The sequence below is a fragment of the Salmo trutta genome, chromosome 3 (genome assembly GCF_901001165.1).
Source record: "Salmo trutta chromosome 3, fSalTru1.1, whole genome shotgun sequence".
Classification (NCBI taxonomy): Eukaryota; Metazoa; Chordata; class Actinopteri; order Salmoniformes; family Salmonidae; genus Salmo; species Salmo trutta.
In genome coordinates, this window is record NC_042959.1 from 28,182,070 (window position 1) to 28,204,666 (window position 22,597).

The following is a 22,597-nucleotide window of genomic DNA, read 5'->3' on the forward strand; positions in this document are numbered from 1 at the left end:
CCCGTGACACTTGTTGGGGTCATAGAGCAAAACGGAGAACACCAGTATTCGTGAGTGTTTCAATTTCTAGGCCAAACCATTCGGACGCTACAGACGTTTTCGTGATGTCTACCGGTCTGACAAACATTGCTGTAGCGCTGACATCGGCAGATGCAATGGATTGAGACGCAGCCCATGTTAAAAAAAAACATCTCCATTTTAAACAGATTAAAAGGGACTCGAGCTGAGAAATGTTCTATGCCCAGCTCAAGAGGCCCCTGCCTCCTCCACCTAATGGCAAGTCTGCCAGTGTACACACACACACTTGAGGCTTCATGATCCATCCTACAGCTGTAGTTTAATTGCATAAGCTGCAAGGCAAAGAGATGTCTGGAATACTGACAAGGGTTTACAAGGGGACATTGAGACACTTTAAAGTGCTCGTGTTCATTGGTCACACCCACCCTGGTATCGTCTCACAGCGTGAGACATGAGTCAAAGAAGGCTGAGCACATTGAACACTCAAATTTCATCTGTGGTCAAAATGTTCCCCAGGGTCACGTTAGCCTGTTGGAACACATACAGCAATGTCTAGGACTTACTGGCCAAGGTGTAGACTCAAAATCAAATTCAAAGGGCTAGAAACACCTTTCAGGCATCTCAAATGTAGTAGATGCATACTAACTGCGAGTGGGGCACAAGACTGACCCCTAGCTCAAGACCACCCCTAGCTCAAGCCTTCATGGTTATAAAGGCGTGAAGGTGTGTGTTTGAGTTAGGGAGTCTGGTTACCCAGATAAACTAAGCTGTACCTCTTTAATTAGACGTGTTTATCCCAAGTACACATCTCTAGCTGTCACACATGCACACAAATCTGATCAAATCTGGTCTGAGAAAAGATCTTTATTTTATAAAACAGTATTGCCAGTTACATATTCTTAGTGAAAAAGAAACTTTTCAGAGCCAAGGCAGGTAAGTTCATCATCATTGTACATGAATAGGCAATAATAACGAGAAATTATCCATGTGGGATTGGTTTCTTGCCATTCAAAGAAAGTGGTAAAAGCAGAATAAAAAGAATAACAGGTTGCATATGCTTCACCCACCACTCCCAACAACCATTCCCAAATCAGAAAACAAAATATTAAAAACGCGGGCACAAAATGAAGTCAAAGCAGGAAGAACAGATCTTATACCAAAATGTGCTTTTAGAGTTTTCCCCTTAGCTTGGTCCCGCTGTGTCTACACTCGAGTCACCTCTGAGGAAAGCAATTCTCTCAATACATAACTACAAGTGTCATTTATAGAGAAGACCAACCTCATTCTCCTTTTCAACCACTGCTCGTGGTCCATATCAGCGGCACATTGCTCTGTCCGGTGTAACAGTAAGTACTGACTGAACTGCAGTGCGATTAGCGTTATAGGTGGTTCAGAGCATTGCAGAGAACTGTCTTTTATTAAAACAGACACTAATAAAGTCTAACATGCAGAATAAAGAATCTTGTGAGTTCTATGTAATACATTTCTAACAACCCATCCTATTGAATAGGCCCCAGGTCTGTAGTGGGGTTCTGTATAGTAGTGTGGGGAATGAGTTTCTAGTGTTGTAGTTTAGTGTTGGAACGTTATCTAGAGTATGGGCAATGTAGGACTAAGAGCTGTGGTGCTTTTTAACAGTGTGTGAACTGTAGTATTCCAGCTACCTGCACAGCAGAAGCTAAATCCACAGCCATAGTTAACATATCAGGAGGGTAAGACAGCAGTCTAACGGTCATATCTTTACATTAGGGAAAACAGACACGTAAAAAAAAAAAAAAGGTTATCACTCGACAAAAGATGCAGTTGGTAAATCTGTAAAAGCCACAATTGAAAAGAACAGACAAATAAAATAAATATTTGCCACAGGAGTAGAAAAACGCATGAGAGCACAAAGTGAAATCCTTTAAAATAAACGGTCATATGGGTTTTGTTCGTTAACGAAGCTCTCTCACACACACATCAATCTCACACAGATCTCCTGTATGGCACTCACACACACACAGGCCTTAAACTCTCCCAACTAACCCAAAACCAACCAGACGAAGATAACTAGAAGAGATTAAAATAACTCCTATACAAACATTCTGAATCTATGAGGGCCAAGTCTCATTGGTCCACCAGTCACCTTCCAATCCCAATCTGGGCACAATTTAAATTAAAATCAACCTTGAAAGCAGACACCTCCTCTTACCAATCAAACATGTCCTCTTTTTATATACACATACCCTACAGATATTTAAAAATAAATTCATCTCAGGATGCAGGTGATGGCAGCAATCTGATTCACGACAACGACAAAACGCATGGATGAGTATGAGGACGATAAATCTAACGAACGACAGGGAACGCTCACTGAGCCAAATGTTGGATGTAAGTAACCATAGAAACAGAAATAAACAATGATTGTCAAACAAAGATGATTGCCTTGAAAAAAGGAATATCAATAAAACTTAGAGATAATATATTTCTGATGCTACTATGATCTGTGTGTGTGTGTGTGTGTGTGTCAGATTTCTGATTGCAACACAACTGCTTTCTTTGGATGCCAACCCTCATCTTCATAACCACAGACTTGTGATGAAGGAGCAAAAGAGGGGGATGAGAGCAAGTCTGTGGGTCTCTCCTCAGTAGCAGTGGTAGGGCAGGGGCAGCTCACTCTGGGTGATGCACACGATCAGTTTTTCTGGAGGGAGAAGGGAATGATAAGCAATACATTTGATTAGTGCATGTGTTTAGCAAACGGTACACTCAAGTGGATTCTGTGGTGCAAGTATGTGAGTCTACACAATATGCCAAAATGCAATTGCCTACGGTATATTGTTAAGGTATATGATACAGCGTAATACACAAGTTCACATAGCATACTATACCAGTGTGAAAGCCTCTTGGGTATTCAATGTTTCCCCTGTATTCATCATTGCGCCAAATAGTATACACTGAGTGTACAAAACGTTAAGAACACCTTCCTAATATGGAGTTCCACCTCCCCCTTTTGCCCTCAGAAAAGCCTCAATTCGTCGGGGCATGGACTCTACAAGGTGTCAAAAGCAGTCCACAGGGATAGTTGCCCATGTTGACTCCAATGCTTCCCATAGTTGTCAAGTTGGCTGGCTGTCCTTTGGGTGGTGGACCATTCTTGATACACACAGGAAACAGTTGAGCGTGAAAAACCCAGCAGTGTTGCAGTTCTTGACACTCAAACCAGTGTGCCTCAAACCTACTACCATACCCTGTTCAAAGGCACTTAAATATTTTGTCTTGCCCATTCACCCATACACAATCCATGTCTCAAGGCTTAAAATCCTTCTTTAACCGGTCTCCTCCCCTTAAACGACACTGGTCGAAGTGGATTTAACAGGTGACATCAATAAGGGATCATAACTCACCTGGTCAGTCTCATGAAAGAGCAGGTGTTCCTAATGTCTTGTACATCAAGTGACACATACATATATACATATATATCACACACTCCAAAAATGAACACAACATGCTACAATTTCAAAGAATCTGAGTTAGTTCATTAGAAAATCAGTCAATTTAAATAAATTCATTACGTCCTAACCTATGGATTTCACATGACTAAGCAGGGGTGCAGCCAACCAATCAGAATTAGTTTCTCCCCACAAAAGAGTTTTATTACAGACAGAAACTCAGTTTCATCAGCTGCGGTTGTAAGACTGGTTGGACTTACTGCGAAACTCTAAAATGATTTAGGCAGCTTATGGTAGAGAAATTAACATTAAATTCTCTGGCAATAGTTCTGCGGGACATCCTTGCAGTCAGGATGTGAATTGTACGCTCCCTCAACTGGAGACATTTGTGGCATTGTGTTGTGTGACAACACTGCACATTTTAGAGAGGCCTTATTGTCCCCAGCACAAGGTGCACCTGTGTATGGTTTAATCAGCTCTTGATATGCCACACCTGTCAGGTGGATAGATTATCATGGCAAAGGAGAAATGCTCACTAATAGGGACGTAAACATTTGTGCACCAAATTTGAGAGAACTTCATATTTTTGTGTATATGGGAAAATTTTGTGATCTTGTATTTCAGCTTATGAAACCAACACTTTAAATCTTACGTTATATTTTTGTTCGATGTGTGTGTGTAATATCTACAGTGACAAGAAAAAGTATGTGAACCCTTTGGAATTACCTGGATTTCTGCATAAATTGGTCATCAAATTTGATCAAAGTCACAACAATAGACAGTGTGCTTAAACTAATAACACAAATTATTCTATTTGTCTTGTCTATTGAATACATAATTTAAACATTCACAGTGTAGGTTGGAAAATGTAAACCCCTAGGCTAATGACTTCTCCAAAAGCTAAATTGGAGACGTTGTTTAGAGCGGCCCTGCCCTATAAAAAAAACTTCACAATTGGAGTTTGCTATTCACAAGAAGCATTGGCTGATGTGAACCATGCCTTGATCAAAAGAGATCTCAGAAGACCTAAGATTAAGAATTGTTGACTTGCATAAAGCTGGAAAGGGTTACAAAAGTATCTCTAAAAGCCTTCATGTTCATCAGTCCACGGTAAGACAAATTGTCTGTAAATGGAGAAAGTTCAGCACTGTTGCTACTCTCCATAGGAGTGGCAGTCTTGCAAAGATGACTGCAAGAGCACAGCTCAATGAGGATAATTAAGAAGAATCCTAGAGTGTCAGCTAAAGACTTAGAAAATACTCTGGAACAAGCTAACGCCTCTGTTGATGAGTCTACGATACGTAAAACACTAAGCAAGAATAGTGTTCATGGGAGGACACCACGGAAGAAGCCACTGCTGTCCAAAAAAAAACATTGCTACATGTCTGAGGTTAACAAAAAGGGATCCTTGATGTTCCACAGCGCTACTGGCAAAATATTCTTTGGACAGATGAAACTATAAAGAGTTGTTTGGAAGGAACGCATAACACTAAGTGTGGAGAGAAAAAAAAAAGCACAGCACACCAACATCAAAACCTCATCCCAACTGTAAATTATGGTGGAGGGAGCATCATGGTTGGGAATACTTTGCTGCTGCAGGGCCTGGACAGCTTGCTATCGTTGACGGAAAAATGAATTCCCAAGTTCATCAAGACATTTTGCAGGAGAACGTTAGGCCATCTGTCCGCCAATTGAAGCTCAACAGAAGTTGGGTGATGCAACAGGACAACGCCCCAAAACACAGAAGTAAATCAACAGAATGGCTTCAACAGAAGAAAATACGCCTTCTAGAGTGGCCCAGTCAGAGTTCTGACCTCAACCCGATTGAGATACTGTGGCATGACCTCAAGAGAACAGTTCACAGACATACCAAGAATATTGCAGAACTGAAACGGTTTTGTAAAGAGGAATAGTTCAAAAATCCTCCTGACCGTTGTTGCAGGTCTGATCTGCAACTACAGAAAACGTCAGGTTGACGTTATTGCTGCCAAAGGAGGCTCAACCAGTTAAATCCAAGGGTTCATACTTTTCCCACCCTGCACTGTGAATGCTTACACGGTGTGTTCAATAAAGACATGAAAACATAAAATTGTTTGTGTGTTAGTTTAAGCAGACTGTCTATTGTTGTGACCTAGATGAAGATCAGCTGAACAATTTATGCAGAAATTCCAGGTATTTCCAAAGGGTTCACAAACTCTGCCACTGTATGCATGGATAGTTGAAGTCGGAAGTTTACATACACCTTAGCCAAATACATTTAAACTCAGTTTCACAATTCCTGACATTTAATCCTAGAAAAATTGCACCGTCTTAGGTCAGTTAGGATCACCACTTTATTTTAAGAATGTGAAGTGTCAGAATAATAGGAGAGAATGATTCATTTCCGCTTTTATTTCTTTCATCACATTCCCAGTGGGTCAGAAGTTTACATACACTCAATTAGTATTTGGTAGCATTGCCTTTAAATTGTTTAACTTGGGTCAAACGTTTCGGGTAGCCTTCCACAAGCTTCCCACAATAAGTTGGGTGAAGTTTGGCCCATTCCTCCTGACAGAGCTGGTGTAACTGAGTCAGGTTTGTAGGCCTACTTGCTCGCACACGCTTTTTCAGTTCTGCCCACACATTTTCTATAGGATTGAGGTCAGGGCTTTGTGATGGCCACTCCAAAACCTTGACTTTGTTGTCCTTAAGCCATTTTGCAACAACTTTGGAAGTATGCTTGGGGGTCATTGTCCATTTGGAAGACCCATTTGCGACCAAGCTTGAACTTCCTGACTGATGTCTTGATGTTGCTTCAATATATCCACAATTTTCCTGCCTCATGATGCCATCTATTTTGTGAACTACACCAGTCCCTCCTGTAGCAAAGCACCCCCACAACATGATGCTGCCACCCCCGTGCTTCACAGTTGGGATGGTGTTCTTCGGCTTGCAAGCCTCCCCCTTTTTCCTCCAACCATAACGATGGTCATTATGGCCAAACAGTTCCATTTTTGTTTCATCAGACCACAGGACATTTCTCCAAAAAGTACGATCTTAGTCCCCATATGCAGTTGCAAACCGTAGTCAGTTTTTTTTGTGGCTTCTTCCTTGCTGAGTGGCCTTTCAGGTTATGTCGATATAGGACTTGTTTTACTGTGGATACAGATACTTTTGTACCGTTTCCTCAAGCATCTTCATATAGTCCTTGGCTGTTGTTCTGGGATTCATTTGCACATTCATCTCTGGGAGACAGAAAGCAGCTGATTTCTTTTGATTTTCCCATGACGTCAAGCAAAGAGGCACTGAGTTTGAAGGTAGGCCTTGAAATACGTCCACAGGTACACCTCCAATTGACTCAAATGATGTCAATTAGCCTATCAGAAGCTTCTAAAGAAATTACATTTTCTGGAATTGTCCAAGCTGTTTCAAGGTACAGTCAACTTAGTGTATGTACACTTCTGACCCACTGGAATTGTGATACAGTGAATTATAAGTGAAATAATCTGTCAGCAAGCAATTGTTGGAAAAATTACTTGTTTCATGCACGAAGTGCATGCCCTAACCTACTTGCCGAAACTATAGTTTGTTAACAAGAAATTTGTGGAGTGGTTGAAATACGAGTTAATGACTCCAACCTAAGTGTATGTAAACTTCCGACTTCAACTGTGTGTGTGTGTGTGTGTGTGTGTGTGTGTGTGTGTATATATAATGTATGTGGACACCTGCTCGTCGAATATTTCATTCCAAAATGATGGGCATTAATATGGAGTTGGTCCCCCTTGATGCTATAACAGCCTGCACCCTTCTGGGAAGGCTTTCCACTAAATGTTGGAACATTGCTGCAGGGACTTGCTTCCATTCAGCCACAAGAGCATTAGGGGAAAATCGGGCACTGATGGACGATTAGGCCTGGCTCGCAGTCGGCGTTCCAATTCATCCAAAAGGTGCTCGATGGGGTAGAGGTCAGGGATATTGTTTTGGCATTGCTGGATTACTGACAGGGCACATGCCCATTGGTTTTGTTATGCTTGAGCATAAGAACACAAATGGCCATGGCAAAATGTGTAGAATTGGAAATAGGAAATTAACTTTCACATAGCAATATTCTCTCTCAGCGCCATGGAACAATGTATACAATTACAGAGAATTACATTTTTCTTGAACTAGGGGAAACACTGATGGTATTGTATACTACTAGAATATTCATACCGCTGAACTTCAATCAGTTTTCACTGCGCACTATACTGTCCACAAAACCAAGGTACTGAAATAACACAATACTGACACAGTGTTACAGCAGAGATAGGTAATAGGTATCAGAGACAAAGGATGGCGATAGAGTCCATGCAGGACAAGAGGTGAAACGTACCATGCTGTTACATGCAGAGGGGGAGAGGGGGGCTAACCATCGTAGGAGTCCAACAGAGGCAGTGAACCCTTTCTGCCTCCATACACCCCACGCTGAGACAGAACGAGAAAGACAGAAAGAGCGGGAGATTGTGAAAGTGAGAAAGATACCGTGAGTAGAGACGGTGATCGTCAACCAAAAGAAAATGGAGACGTTTTAAAAAAGGTGTGAAGGAGAGAGAACAGGTTAAAAGGCAAGTGTGTTTAAGTTAAAGAAACAATGTGTACAGGGCAGGGGTGTGTCTTACCTGTAAAGTGTCTGTGGCGTTGAGGGAGTTGTCCAGAGTGTGTCTCCTCTCCCTCTGGTCCAGTGTAGAGTAGGCTTCTAAGACGTAGGGAGGAAGAGCATAAATCACTGACAAAAATAAAGTATTAGCTGGGCTTAGCTTTGTCAGGGTTTCTATGGATACTCACCAGGCCCTAGGTCATTCAGTGGAATCATGTCCCTCTTCTCCCCTGTCGAAAAAAAAGCCATTACATTCTGTTTGCTTCCCTAAAATTCCTACATTTTATGTCTAGCTTTAACTTCCTGTTAAGGTGCAAGTCTGATGCAAATACAACTCTTCCAAGTGTCACCTCTTTCTAGCAGTGGCATAGTAGTGTCCTCGTAGGTCCCATTGCTGCGTGTAGAGGGGCCGTTGGCGGTGGGGTTGAGGTTCACCATGAAGTCGGTCTTCTTCCAGCCGTCCTTCTCCAGGGGGCGCCGCAGATCCTTGTGCCCCCAGACCAGCTGTAACACCTGGCCTGCCCCACGCACCTCCCGCTCAGACCGCTTGCTGCAGGACCAATAGACATACACTCCGTTAGACATGTACTGCATGAACACTGACCCATCAGCCACAAACAAACGGCAACAATATAACTTGTTAATGAGCTGTTCAGTTCCACACGCGAGCTGTTCAGTTCCACACGCAAACACACACTCTCACCCATCCTTGTTGATGAGTACCAGTCTCTCGATGCCTTGGGAGGCCCTGAGGGTCTTGGCGGCCTCCAGGCTGTTGCCCAGCACCTCAGTGAGCGTGCTCAGTACAGACACCACTGTCTCCTCAGACAGAGGTCGTGCCGACTGGCTCTGGCCACCCGGCAGGTCTGCCACCAGGTGGGGCACAGCGTGCTTACCTATGGGAGGACAATACATCCACTCTTTAGAGTATCTGGGGAAAATGTTTTACATCTATCTGCTGATGAAAAACGTATTTCCTCATGAAGTTGTGATATCGTGTGTTATCTGATACACCAACTCACCGAGCAGCTCACGGTTGCGGTTGTCGATGGCCAGGTTCCTCAGGGCTCCCGACATGGCTCTGACCACGCGGTCGTTCCCATGAGCCAGCAGCTCTGCCATCATGGGCAGGCCCTTCTCCAGACGCACCGTGGCCCGGATATAGCGACCATACTGAGGGACAGAGAGGGAGGGAGAGGGAGTAATCTGCGACCAACGTCATTGGGGTAACGCTATGGATCAGAACATGATAGGCAAGACGAGGAGATTCAGGGAAAGGTGAGAGGTCAGAGGCTGCCCACTCACAGTCCAGCGTCCGGCACACAGGTTCTGTACAGCCCCGGCTGCGGCTTCCAGCACTGAGGGGTTCTGGCTCTCTCTCAGCAGCGACGTGTACACACGCACCACCTCTGGCTGGAACAGCAGCTCATAGCCTGGTAGGAAGACGGATTTCAGTAACTGATTCTGTGTCCACTGCGCTTTCGTATGGTGTTTCGACTTACCTTTGGCAGGCATCGTCCTCTTTGGAATATCAACCTGGTCCACACTCCCGTCATCCGCATCCTTCTTACCTGGAGAGAGAGGATGATGAGGAGAGGTCAAAACGATCTAGAGCTCATTCTGATTGAGGTAGATGTAAAAATACATTTTAATGCGCATTTCTAATAGACTGCCCTTTCTAATAGAGGCAGTCTCCTCAGAATGACATGTTATCATGCACTAGTTGAACAGCATGCACTCTGTCACGTCCCATTTACAGTAAAGGCAATGTTAAGACCGGCCAGCGTTAGGAAAAGCCCTTATTTCGCCACAGTACAATAGAACACCAAGAAGGCTGCGTTTACGGCAGCCCAATTCTGATATTTTTGACCAATCACAGCAGATATTTTTCAGCGTTGATGTGATTGGTCAAAAGACCCGTTAGTGAAAAACAAGATCAGAATCGGGCAACTTGCATAAACGCAGCTGAAGAGAATCTTACCTTTGGAAAACCACTCATCTAAAACAGGACAGGAACACAAGAAGAGGATGGGCGGAGGACAGAGGGAGGGAAGGAGAGAGTGAAAAACTGAAATAGTAACCCAGCCACCAACAAGCACATCAGATTCACAAGAGCAAAACCCAGCCCATGGCACCCAATCATCACATACACATAATAGGATTATGTTTCCACTAACCACAGATCTAAGGTCAGTCTAAATCTCGCACCCCTTTTAATGAGTGAGGACTGGGGAGAGGGTGATCTGATCCTAGATCTGGAGTTAAGGGAAACTTTCTACCTCTAGACACAGAGAACTATGACCTTTAACCCACAAGCGTTTAAGCCCTGCTCTTCGAACATCTCATTCCAAAATCATGGGCATTAATATGGAGTTGGTCCCCCCTTTACTCTTTTGGGAAGGCTTTGCACTAGATGTTGGAACATTACTGCGGGGTCTTGCTTCCATTCAGCCACAAGATCATTAGTGAGGTCGGGCACTGATGTTGGGCATTCCAATTAATCTCAAAGGTGTTTGATGGAGTTGAGGTCAGGGCTCTGTGTAGGCCAGTCAAGTTGTTCCACACAAATCGACAAACCATTTCTGTATGGACCTCGCTTTGTGCACGGGGGCATTGTCATGCTGAAACAGGAAAGGGCCTTCCCCAAACTGTAGCCACAAAGTTGGAAGCACAGAACCATCTAGAATATCGTATGCTGTATCGTTAAGATTTCCCTTCACTGGAACGAAGGGGCCTAGCCCGAACCATGAAAAATAGTGTATTTAAACCCCCATTTTCTTTCATTAAACAGTCTCCATATATACTGCCATCCATTTTTGAGTGGTACTGGGGGGCCTTCAGACGAGTCTCGAGGCCTGTGGGCATCCTAGAGCAAAAAACATTTTCATGAGAGTCTCACCTTTAAACTGTTGGACGCTACAGACAGAATTTTGACAGATCTTCTGTACCGACTGACTTCAGACGAGTCCCAAGACGCTTGTGGGGGTTTGGATGCTACAGACGATTTTGTGAAAAGACCGATTTTCGGGATGTCTCATGGTCTGACAAGCTCTAGCTCTGAGACGCATCCAATGCAAAACAAAAACAGATCTCTAGCTTAAACAGATGTGTTTATTATGCTAATAAGATTTCCGGGGGGGAGCGGACATCGACCTTTTGGGGTTACAGGCCGGTTACCGACCTTTGCCCTTCCGTGAGCCGAAGCAGCCGGCCTTGTTGGAGCCGGGGGCGGGGCCCTGGTTTAGGGGTGCGGCCTCCTGGTAGCGCTCGCAGCCGGGAACCTCTCGGTGAACCTGATAGGACAGATTCCTCAGCAGACAAACACTGTTCTCCACCAACTGCACAGAGACAGGGAGATGGGAGGTTTTAAAGTGTCATTACTCAAGTACGTAAAATTCATCAGCAATCGATTAGAAGCTACGGGTTGGGTTAAACACCTTGTTGTCCACATCTTTGCGGTTGATCTGTGATTGGACAATGTACATCAGCGAGTCCACCAATCCCGCACACTCTCTCAGCTTCCGCCTGGCCTCACTACGTTCTGAGCTCACGTTTCTGAACAAAACAAAAATATATATAGATACAATGTTTAGGGTTCAACATCCCCAATACATAGTCCCTTTGTCCATTCATCTCCTGCTGTCCGCTTCCTCTCCCTCCACGTACCTCAGACAGCCGGCTGTGTTTGTGAGGGCCGTCTCCCACTCCAGGTGGCGTGGTTTGAGGCTCTCCTCCCCTCCGTCACTCCCTCTCTCCCAGCCAGAGTGCGGCACCATCACCTCGTCTGAGAGGGCGTGTAACGCGTGGTCCACGATCTCCATCTTCACCGAGTCGTGAGACGATAGGTTCCACAAAGTGCCTGAGGAAGAAGAGGGAGATGCGTCCATCATCTTCATGACTCAGTTCTCTGATTGGGACCAATAATAAGGAATTATAGTAGGAATACTACACGGTAATGTTTTACTGTCCCATAACCAGTACTGTAATAGTTATAACAGTCAGTCCCTCTAGAATTCCGTGATTACAATTTTGGGGCAAAATCTAATTCCTGCATATTATGAGGGCTAATTCCACATAAAAAAAGTCAAATCTCAATATTAACACAAAACGGAGCCATCACCGTAGTACACAAAAAGTGCTCGTAATTTCAACTCTTCACCGCAAAAATCACCGAGTATGGTTCAATCAAGCCGCACGTCAAACTTTCCCGTCGGTGCATTTTCACGCCAAATTGGTAAAAATCATTACATATTGCCATGCAAAATTACAGAATTGCCGCAGCAAAATCAAGCATTTTTGCCAGCATACAGCACAAAAAAATCCCTTTGAAATCTTGGAGGGCCTGAACAGTAGTATTACCTGTAATGGTGTCAGTGAGGTCTTGGTCTCTGGCCTTCCTCAGTAGCCGGACTAAGGCTGGGATGCCGTCACAGTTCTTGATGGCGATCTTGTTGTCGTGGTCTGGTCCGTACGAGATGTTCTTGAGCGCCCCGCAGGCCGAGTGGTGTACATCCCTCTTGGGGTTGTCCAGCAACGAGACCAGAGAAGGGATCCCCTTTAAACGACGCACCTCCGATTTCACCTACACAACCAACATGGTCACACACCAAACCAATCCTAAAACACTGACAGCAGTACTTTAACACTTGTAATATCCATCATTTCAATACAAATCAGTGTGTTTGCAAATATACAAGATTTGTGTGTGTTACCTTGTCGTTCTTGAAGGTGAGGTGCTGGAGGAAGGCAGCAGCGTTGGTTTTGACCGGGTCCAGCCTGTAGTTCAACATGGCGATGACCTCAGGAAGCTCCGGCTGTCTCCAGGAAGTGGGCGGACCCTTCCTCAGGGTGCTGTCCAATGACGCCATACTTCCTCTCTCCATGTTGACGCCCCAGGTGTAGGTGTCGACTCCTCCCATGTCCCCTTCCAAAGTGTCCTCACAACTCCTAAGGGACAATTGCACAAATCAGACGCAAATTAATTGGTGTATGTGTGTGGTATCGGAGAATGGTGTACATACATATCCGAGTGGTGTGTGTCTACCTGAGCCTGCGCCTGTCCAGTCCTCCTGGGCCTGGGCCTAGTCGCGGCATGGTGCCGTATCCTGGATGCATGGTGGGAGGAGCCATACTGTACTCCACATCATCATATCCCAGACTCCTCTGGTCATCCTCCATGCCATAGTGGCCCTGGTGGGCGTAGCGCATGCCCGCCAGCTCCAGGGCACTTCCCATGCCCATCACCCCTCGCCCCACCTGGGGCTGGGCTGCGTAGGGGTCCAGCTGCTGTCTACTGGGGGCACGGTACCCAGAGTCAAGGGTCCTGTACCCATCCGCAGGTCTGGAGAGAGACAGAAGATCAATTATACCAAAGATAGGAAATCTTCAAAGGAATACTAGCATTTTTCTTTCTTTACAGTGCTCTTTTTCACAAACTTTTCACAAACTTTAACGACAGTGGCAGTGGTCTGACCTGTAGCGGTCGTCCATGCGTGTGCCTCTGCTCAGGCTGGCGTAGGCCTCAGAAGGCGGGGCGCTCCTGTAGTCGTCGTACCCCCCCGCGGGGCCGTAGTGGTAGTTCCTGGGGACCGTGGCTGTGGGGTAGTCTCCCCCTCCACCCTGCCTGTAGGAACGGTCCAGAGTGGCACTGTAACCGCCCATGCCCGAGACAGACACTCCCCCGTCAATGGACATCGAATCAGAGGGCAGGACAGTACGTGAGGTGATCACCATCTGCAGAAGAGGAAGTACATCACCATGAGACAGGAAGTTGTAGATAATCGTTTGTCATCCATGGAGGAAATTCTTGTACTGTGACTTATATGTAACTGTGTTTATACCGCGTTCCCTGCCCGCCGTCCATTGGTTCCATCGTCTGAGAAGGCGGAGTGTACTTCCTGGGAATCCCCTTCTGGTGTGTAGCTCTCGTCTAGAGCGCCATGCGCTGGGTCCACCATCCTGTACTGTTAACACAGAGCGTCACACACACATACAGAGCGTCACACACACACACACACAGAGCGTCTCACACACACACACACACACACAGAGCGTCTCACACACACACACACACACACAGAGCGTCTCACACACACACACACACAGAGCGTCTCACACACACACACACCAGAGCGTCTCACACACACACACACAGAGCGTCTCACACACCACACACAGAGCGTCTCACACACCACCACACAGAGCGTCTCACACACACACACACAGAGCGTCTCACACACACACAGAGCGTCTCACACACACACACACAGAGCGTCTCACACACACACACACACAGAGCGTCTCACACACACACACACACACAGAGCGTCTCACACACACACACACACACAGAGCGCGTTCTCCACACACACCACACCGAAGCGCGTCTCACCACACAACACAGAGCGTCTCACACACACACACACACAGAGCGTCTCACACACACACACACAGAGCGTCTCACACACACACACACACAGAGCGTCTCACACACACACACACACACAGAGCGTCTCACACACACACACACACACACACACAGAGCGTCTCACACACACACACACACACACACACAGAGCGTCTCACACACACACACACACACACACACACACACACAGAGCGTCTCACACACACACACAGAGCGTCACACACACAAACACACACACACAGAGCGTCTCACACACACACACACACACAGAGCGTCTCACACACACACACACACACAGAGCGTCTCTCACACACACACAGAGCGTCTCTCACACACACACACACACACAGAGCGTCTCACACACACACACACAGAGCGTCTCACACACACACACACACAGAGCGTCTCACACACACACACACACAGAGCGTCTCACACACACACACACAGATCGTCTCACACACACACACACACAGATCGTCTCACACACACACACACACACACACACAGATCGTCTCACACACACACACAGATCGTCTCACACACACACACACACACACACAGCGTCTCACACACACACACACACACACACAGAGCGTCTCACACACACACACACACAGAGCGTCTCTCACACACACACCAGAGAGTCTCTCACACACAACACACACACACACACACAGAGCGTCTCACACACACACACACACAGACGCGTCTCACACACAACACACACCAGAGCGTCTCACACACACACACACACACAGACGTCTCACCACACACACACACACAGAGCGTCTCACACACACACACACAGATCGTCTCACACACACACACACACACAGATCGTCTCACACACACACACACACACACACACAGATCGTCTCACACACACACACACACACACACACACACACAGATCGTCTCACACACACACACACACACACACAGATCGTCTCACACACACACACAGACACACACAGAGCGTCTCACACACACACACACACAGAGCGTCTCTCACACACACAGAGCGTCTCTCACACACACACACACACAGAGCGTCTCTCACACACACACACACACACACAGAGCGTCTCCTCCACACACAGAGCGTCTCTCACACACACACACACACAGAGCGTCTCTCACACACACACACACACACAGAGCGTCTCTCACACACACACACAGCGTCTCTCACACACACAGAGCGTCTCTCACACACACACAGAGCGTCTCACACACACACACACACACAGAGCGTCTCACACACACAGAGCGTCTCACACACACACACACACACAGAGCGTCTCTCACACACACACAGAGCGTCTCTCACACACACACAGAGCGTCTCTCACACACACACACACACACACACACAGAGCGTCTCTCACACACACACCACACACACACACAGAGCGTCTCTCACACCACACACAGAGCGTCTCTCACACAACACACACACACAGAGGTCTCTCACACACAACAGAGCGTCTCTCACACACACACACAGAGCGTCTCTCACACACACACACAGAGCGTCTCTCACACACACACACACACACAGAGCGTCTCCACACACACACACACACACACAGAGCGTCTCTCACACACACACACACACACACAGAGCGTCTCTCACACACACACACACAGAGCGTCTCTCACACACACACACACACACACAGAGCGTCTCTCACACACACACACACACACACAGAGCGTCTCTCACACACACACAGAGCGTCTCACACACACACACACAGAGCGTCTCACACACACACACAGAGCGTCTCTCACACACACACACACACACACAGAGCGTCTCTCACACACACACACACACAGAGCGTCTCTCACACACACACACACACAGAGCGTCTCACACACACACACAGAGCGTCTCACACACACACACAGAGCGTCTCTCACACACACACACAGAGCGTCTCTCACACACACACACACAGAGCGTCTCTCACACACACACACACACACAGAGCGTCTCTCACACACACACACAGAGCGTCTCTCACACACACACAGAGCGTCTCTCACACACACACACACACAGAGCGTCTCACACACACACAGAGCGTCTCACACACACACACACACAGAGCGTCTCTCACACACACACACACAGAGCGTCTCTCACACACACACACACAGAGCGTCTCTCACACACACACAGAGCGTCTCTCACACACACACACACACACAGAGCGTCTCTCACACACACACACACACACACAGAGTCTCTCACACACACACACACACACAGAGCGTCTCTCACACACACACACACACACAGAGCGTCTCTCACACACACACACAGAGCGTCTCTCACACACACACACACAGACACACAGAGCGTCTCTCACATACACACACAGAGCGTCTCTCTCACACACACACACAGAGAGTCTCTCACACACACACACAGAGCGTCTCTCACACACACACACACACAGAGCGTCTCTCACACACACATAGCGTCTCTCACACACACAGAGCGTCTCTCACACACACACACACACAGAGCGTCTCTCACACACACACACACACACAGAGCGTCTCTCACACACACACACACACACACACACAGAGCGTCTCTCACACACACACACACACAGAGCGTCTCTCACACACACACACACACAGAGCGTCTCTCACACACACACACACACAGAGCGTCTCTCACACACACACACACACACAGAGCGTCTCTCACACACACACACACACACACAGAGCGTCTCTCACACACACACACACAGAGCGTCTCTCACACACAGAGCGTCTCTCACACACACACACACAGAGCGTCTCACACACACAGAGCGTCTCTCACACACACACACACACACACACACACACAGAGCGTCTCACACACACACACACACACAGAGCGTCTCTCACACACACACACACAGAGCGTCTCTCACACACACAGAGCGTCTCACACACACACACACACACACAGAGCGTCTCACACACACACAGAGCGTCTCTCACACACACACACACACACACACACACAGAGCGTCTCTCACACACACACACACACACACAGAGCGTCTCTCACACACACACACACACACACACACAGAGCGTCTCTCACACACACACACACACACACACAGAGCGTCTCTCACACCAAACGAGCGTCTCCACACACACAGAGCGTCTCTCACACACACAGAGCGTCTCTCACACACACACACACAGAGCGTCTCTCACACACACACACACAGAGCGTCTCTCACACACACACACACAGAGCGTCTCTCACACACACACACAGAGCGTCTCTCACACACACACACACAGAGCGTCTCTCACACACACACACACACACACACAGAGCGTCTCTCACACACACACACACACAGAGCGTCTCTCACACACACACACACACACAGAGCGTCTCTCACACACACACAGAGCGTCTCTCACACACACACACACACACAGAGCGTCTCTCACACACACACACACAGAGCGTCTCTCACACACACACAGAGCGTCTCTCACACACACACACAGAGCGTCTCTCACACACACACACACACAGAGCGTCTCTCACACAAACACACACAGAGCGTCTCTCACACACACACACACACACACACAGAGCGTCTCTCACACACACACACACAGAGCGTCTCACACACACACACACACACACACACAGAGCGTCTCTCACACACACACACAGAGCGTCTCTCTCACACACACACAGAGCGTCTCTCTCACACACACACACACACACAGAGCGTCTCTCACACACACACACAGAGAGTCTCTCACACACACACACACACAGAGCGTCTCTCACACACACAGAGCGTCTCACACACACACACACACACACACACAGAGCGTCTCTCACACACACACACAGAGCGTCTCCACACACACACACACACACAGAGCGTCTCTCACACACACACAGAGCGTCTCTCACACACACACACACAGAGCGTCTCTCACACACACACACAGAGCGTCTCTCACACACACACACACACACACACACAGCGTCTCACACACACACACACACACACAGAGCGTCTCTCACACACACCCACACACACACACAGAGCGTCTCTCACACACACACACACACACACACAGGAGCGCCTCTCACACACACACACACACAGAGCGTCTCTCACACACACCACACACACACAGAGCGTCTCTCACACACACACACACACAGAGCGTCTCTCACACACCCCACACACACAGAGCGTCTCCACCACATCACACACACACCACATAACACACACCACATAACACACACACACACACCAGAGCGTCTCTCACACCACACACACACACAGAGCGTCTCTCACACACACACCAGAGCGTCACCACACACACACCACAGAGCGTCTCACACACACACACACACACACACAGAGCGTCTCTCTCACACACACAACACACACACACCACACAGAGCGTCTTCACACACACACACACACAGAGCGTCTCTCACACACACACACACACACAGAGAGTCTCTCACACACACACACAGAGCGTCTCTCACACACACACACACAGAGCGTCTCTCACACACACACACAGAGCGTCTCTCACACACACACACACACACACACACAGAGCTTCTCTCACACACACACACACACACAGAGCTTCTCTCACACACACACACAGAGCTTCTCTCACACACACACACACAGAGCTTCTCTCACACACACACACACACACACAGAGCGTCTCTCACACACACACACACACACACACAGAGCGTCTCTCACACACACACACACACACACAGAGCGTCTCTCACACACACACACACAGAGCGTCTCTCACACACACACACAGAGCGTCTCTCACACAGAGCGTCTCTCACACACACACACACAGAGCGTCTCTCACACACACACACAGAGCGTCTCTCTCACACACACACACACAGAGCGTCTCTCTCACACACACACACACACAGAGCGTCTCTCTCACACACACACACACAGAGCGTCTCTCTCACACACACACACACACACACACAGAGAGCGTCTCTCACACACACAGAGCGTCTCTCACACACACACACACACAGAGCGTCTCTCACACACACACACACAGAGCGTCTCTCACACACACACACACACACACAGAGCGTCTCTCACACACACACACACACAGAGCGTCTCTCACACACACACACACACAGAGCGTCTCTCACACACACACACACACACACAGAGCGTCTCTCACACACACACACACACACACACACAGAGCGTCACACACACACACACACACAGAGCGTCACACACACACACACACACAGAGCGTCTCACACACACACACACACAGAGCGTCTCTCACACACACACACACACACACACACACACAGAGCGTCTCCACACACACACAGAGCGTCTCTCACACACACACACAGAGCGTCTCTCACACACACACACAGAGCGTCTCTCACAGACACACACACACACAGAGCGTCTCTCACACACACACACACACACAGAGCGTCTCTCACACACACACACAGAGCGTCTCACAGACACACACACACAGAGCGTCTCTCACACACACAGAGCGTCTCTCACACACACACACACAGAGCGTCTCTCACACACACACACAGAGCGTCTCTCACACACAGAGCGTCTCTCACACACCAGAGCGTCTCTCACACACACACACACACAGAGCGTCTCTCACACACACACACACACACAGAGCGTCTCTCACACACACACACAGCGTCTCTCACACACACAGAGCGTCTCTCACACACACACAGAGCGTCTCACACACACACACACACAGAGCGTCTCACACACACAGAGCGTCTCACACACACACACACACAGAGCGTCTCTCACACACACACAGAGCGTCTCTCACACACACACAGAGCGTCTCTCACACACACACACACACACACAGAGCGTCTCTCACACACACACACACAGAGCGTCTCTCACACACACACAGAGCGTCTCTCACACACACACACACACAGAGCGTCTCTCACACACACACACACAGAGCGTCTCTCACACACACACACACAGAGCGTCTCTCACACACACACACACAGAGCGTCTCTCACACACACACACACACACACACAGAGCGTCTCTCCACACACACACACACACAGAGCGTCTCTCACACACACACACACACACAGAGCGTCTCTCACACACACACACACACACAGAGCGTCTCTCACACACACACACACACACACACACAGCGTCTCTCACACACACACACACACACACACACACAGAGCGTCTCACACACACACACACACAGAGCGTCTCTCACACACACACACACAGAGCGTCTCTCACACACACACACACACACACAGAGCGTCTCACACACACACAACAGAGCGTCTCTCACACACACACAGAGCGTCTCTCACACACACACACAGAGCGTCTCTCACACACACACACAGAGCGTCTCTCACACACACACACACACACAGAGCGTCTCTCACACACACACACACACACAGAGCGTCTCTCACACACACACACAGAGCGTCTCTCACACACACACAGAGCGTCTCTCACACACACACACACACACAGAGCGTCTCACACACACACACAGAGCGTCTCACACACACACACACACAGAGCGTCTCTCACACACACACACACAGAGCGTCTCTCACACACACACACACAGAGCGTCTCTCACACACACACAGAGCGTCTCTCACACACACACACACACAGAGCGTCTCTCACACACACACACACACACACACAGAGCGTCTCTCACACACACACACAGAGCGTCTCTCACACACACACACACACAGAGCGTCTCTCACACACACACACACAGAGCGTCTCTCACACACACACACACACACACAGAGCGTCTCTCACATACACACACAGAGCGTCTCTCTCACACACACACACAGAGAGTCTCTCACACACACACACACAGAGCGTCTCTCACACACACACACACACAGAGCGTCTCTCACACACACATAGCGTCTCTCACACACACAGAGCGTCTCTCACACACACACACACACAGAGCGTCTCTCACACACACACACACACAGAGCGTCTCTCACACACACACACACACACACACAGAGCGTCTCTCACACACACACACACACAGAGCGTCTCTCACACACACACACACACAGAGCGTCTCTCACACACACACACACAGAGCGTCTCTCACACACACACACACACAGAGCGTCTCTCACACACACACACACACACAGAGCGTCTCACACACACACAGAGCGTCTCACACACACACACACACACACACACACACAGAGCGTCTCACACACACACACACACAGAGCGTCTCTCACACACACAGAGCGTCTCACACACACACACACACACAGAGCGTCTCACACACACACAGAGCGTCTCTCACACACACAGAGCGTCTCTCACACACACACACACACACACACACACACACACAGAGCGTCTCTCACACACACACACACAGAGCGTCTCACACACACACACACACACAGAGCGTCTCACACACACACACACACAGAGCGTCTCTCACACACAGAGCGTCTCACACACACACACACACACACAGAGCGTCTCACACACACACAGAGCGTCTCTCACACACACAGAGCGTCTCTCACACACACACACACACACAAACACACACACACACACACAGAGCGTCTCTCACACACACACACACAGAGCGTCTCTCACACACACACACACACACAGAGCGTCTCTCACACACACACACACACACACACACAGAGCGTCTCTCACACACACACACACACACACACACAGAGCGTCTCTCACACACACACACACACACACACACAGAGCGTCTCTCACACACACAGAGCGTCTCTCACACACACAGAGCGTCTCTCACACACACAGAGCGTCTCTCACACACACACAGAGAGTCTCTCACACACACACACACAGAGCGTCTCTCACACACACACACAGAGCGTCTCTCACACACACACACACAGAGCGTCTCTCACACACACACACACACAGAGCGTCTCTCCACACACACACACACCACATCACACAC

General features: G+C 48.3%; 1 protein-coding gene across 5 annotated transcripts; it reads right to left on the reverse strand.

The window, feature by feature from the left end:
• Nucleotides 1-862: 862 nt before the first annotated feature.
• On the reverse strand, nucleotides 863-14,070 carry LOC115171748 (catenin delta-1-like). Of its 5 annotated transcripts, none has more exons than XM_029728861.1 (18): nucleotides 13,905-14,070; nucleotides 13,538-13,797; nucleotides 13,109-13,405; nucleotides 12,777-13,011; nucleotides 12,424-12,646; nucleotides 11,731-11,923; nucleotides 11,502-11,619; nucleotides 11,246-11,402; nucleotides 10,046-10,063; nucleotides 9,567-9,635; nucleotides 9,370-9,497; nucleotides 9,087-9,237; nucleotides 8,768-8,960; nucleotides 8,415-8,614; nucleotides 8,253-8,294; nucleotides 8,087-8,160; nucleotides 7,801-7,892; nucleotides 863-2,701 (listed from the first exon to the last, which is right to left on the reverse strand). In XM_029728861.1, the coding sequence occupies exons 1-17, from the start codon at nucleotides 14,019-14,021 to the stop codon at nucleotides 7,833-7,835; spliced, it is 2,535 nt and encodes an 844-aa protein (XP_029584721.1). In that variant the 5' UTR covers nucleotides 14,022-14,070; the 3' UTR covers nucleotides 863-2,701; nucleotides 7,801-7,832. The 5 variants fall into 5 exon arrangements, with proteins under 5 accessions (XP_029584721.1, XP_029584711.1, XP_029584749.1 ...); XM_029728851.1 differs by having other exon boundaries at nucleotides 8,087-8,163; nucleotides 13,905-14,068; XM_029728889.1 differs by lacking the exon at nucleotides 7,801-7,892 and having other exon boundaries at nucleotides 13,905-14,069.
• Nucleotides 14,071-22,597: the final 8,527 nt, after the last annotated feature.

Coding starts and splice junctions, on each gene's coding strand:
- LOC115171748 (XM_029728851.1), bottom strand. CDS start 14,021: ATGGTGGACCCAGCGCATGGCGCTCTAGACGAGAGCTACACACCAGAA. Junction 11,403..11,501: donor GCAAAGATGTGGACAACAAG/GTGTTTAACCCA, acceptor GTCTCTGTGCAG/TTGGTGGAGAACAGTGTTTG. Junction 9,498..9,566: donor GAGGACGATGCCTGCCAAAG/GTAAGTCGAAAC, acceptor TCTTCCTACCAG/GCTATGAGCTGCTGTTCCAG.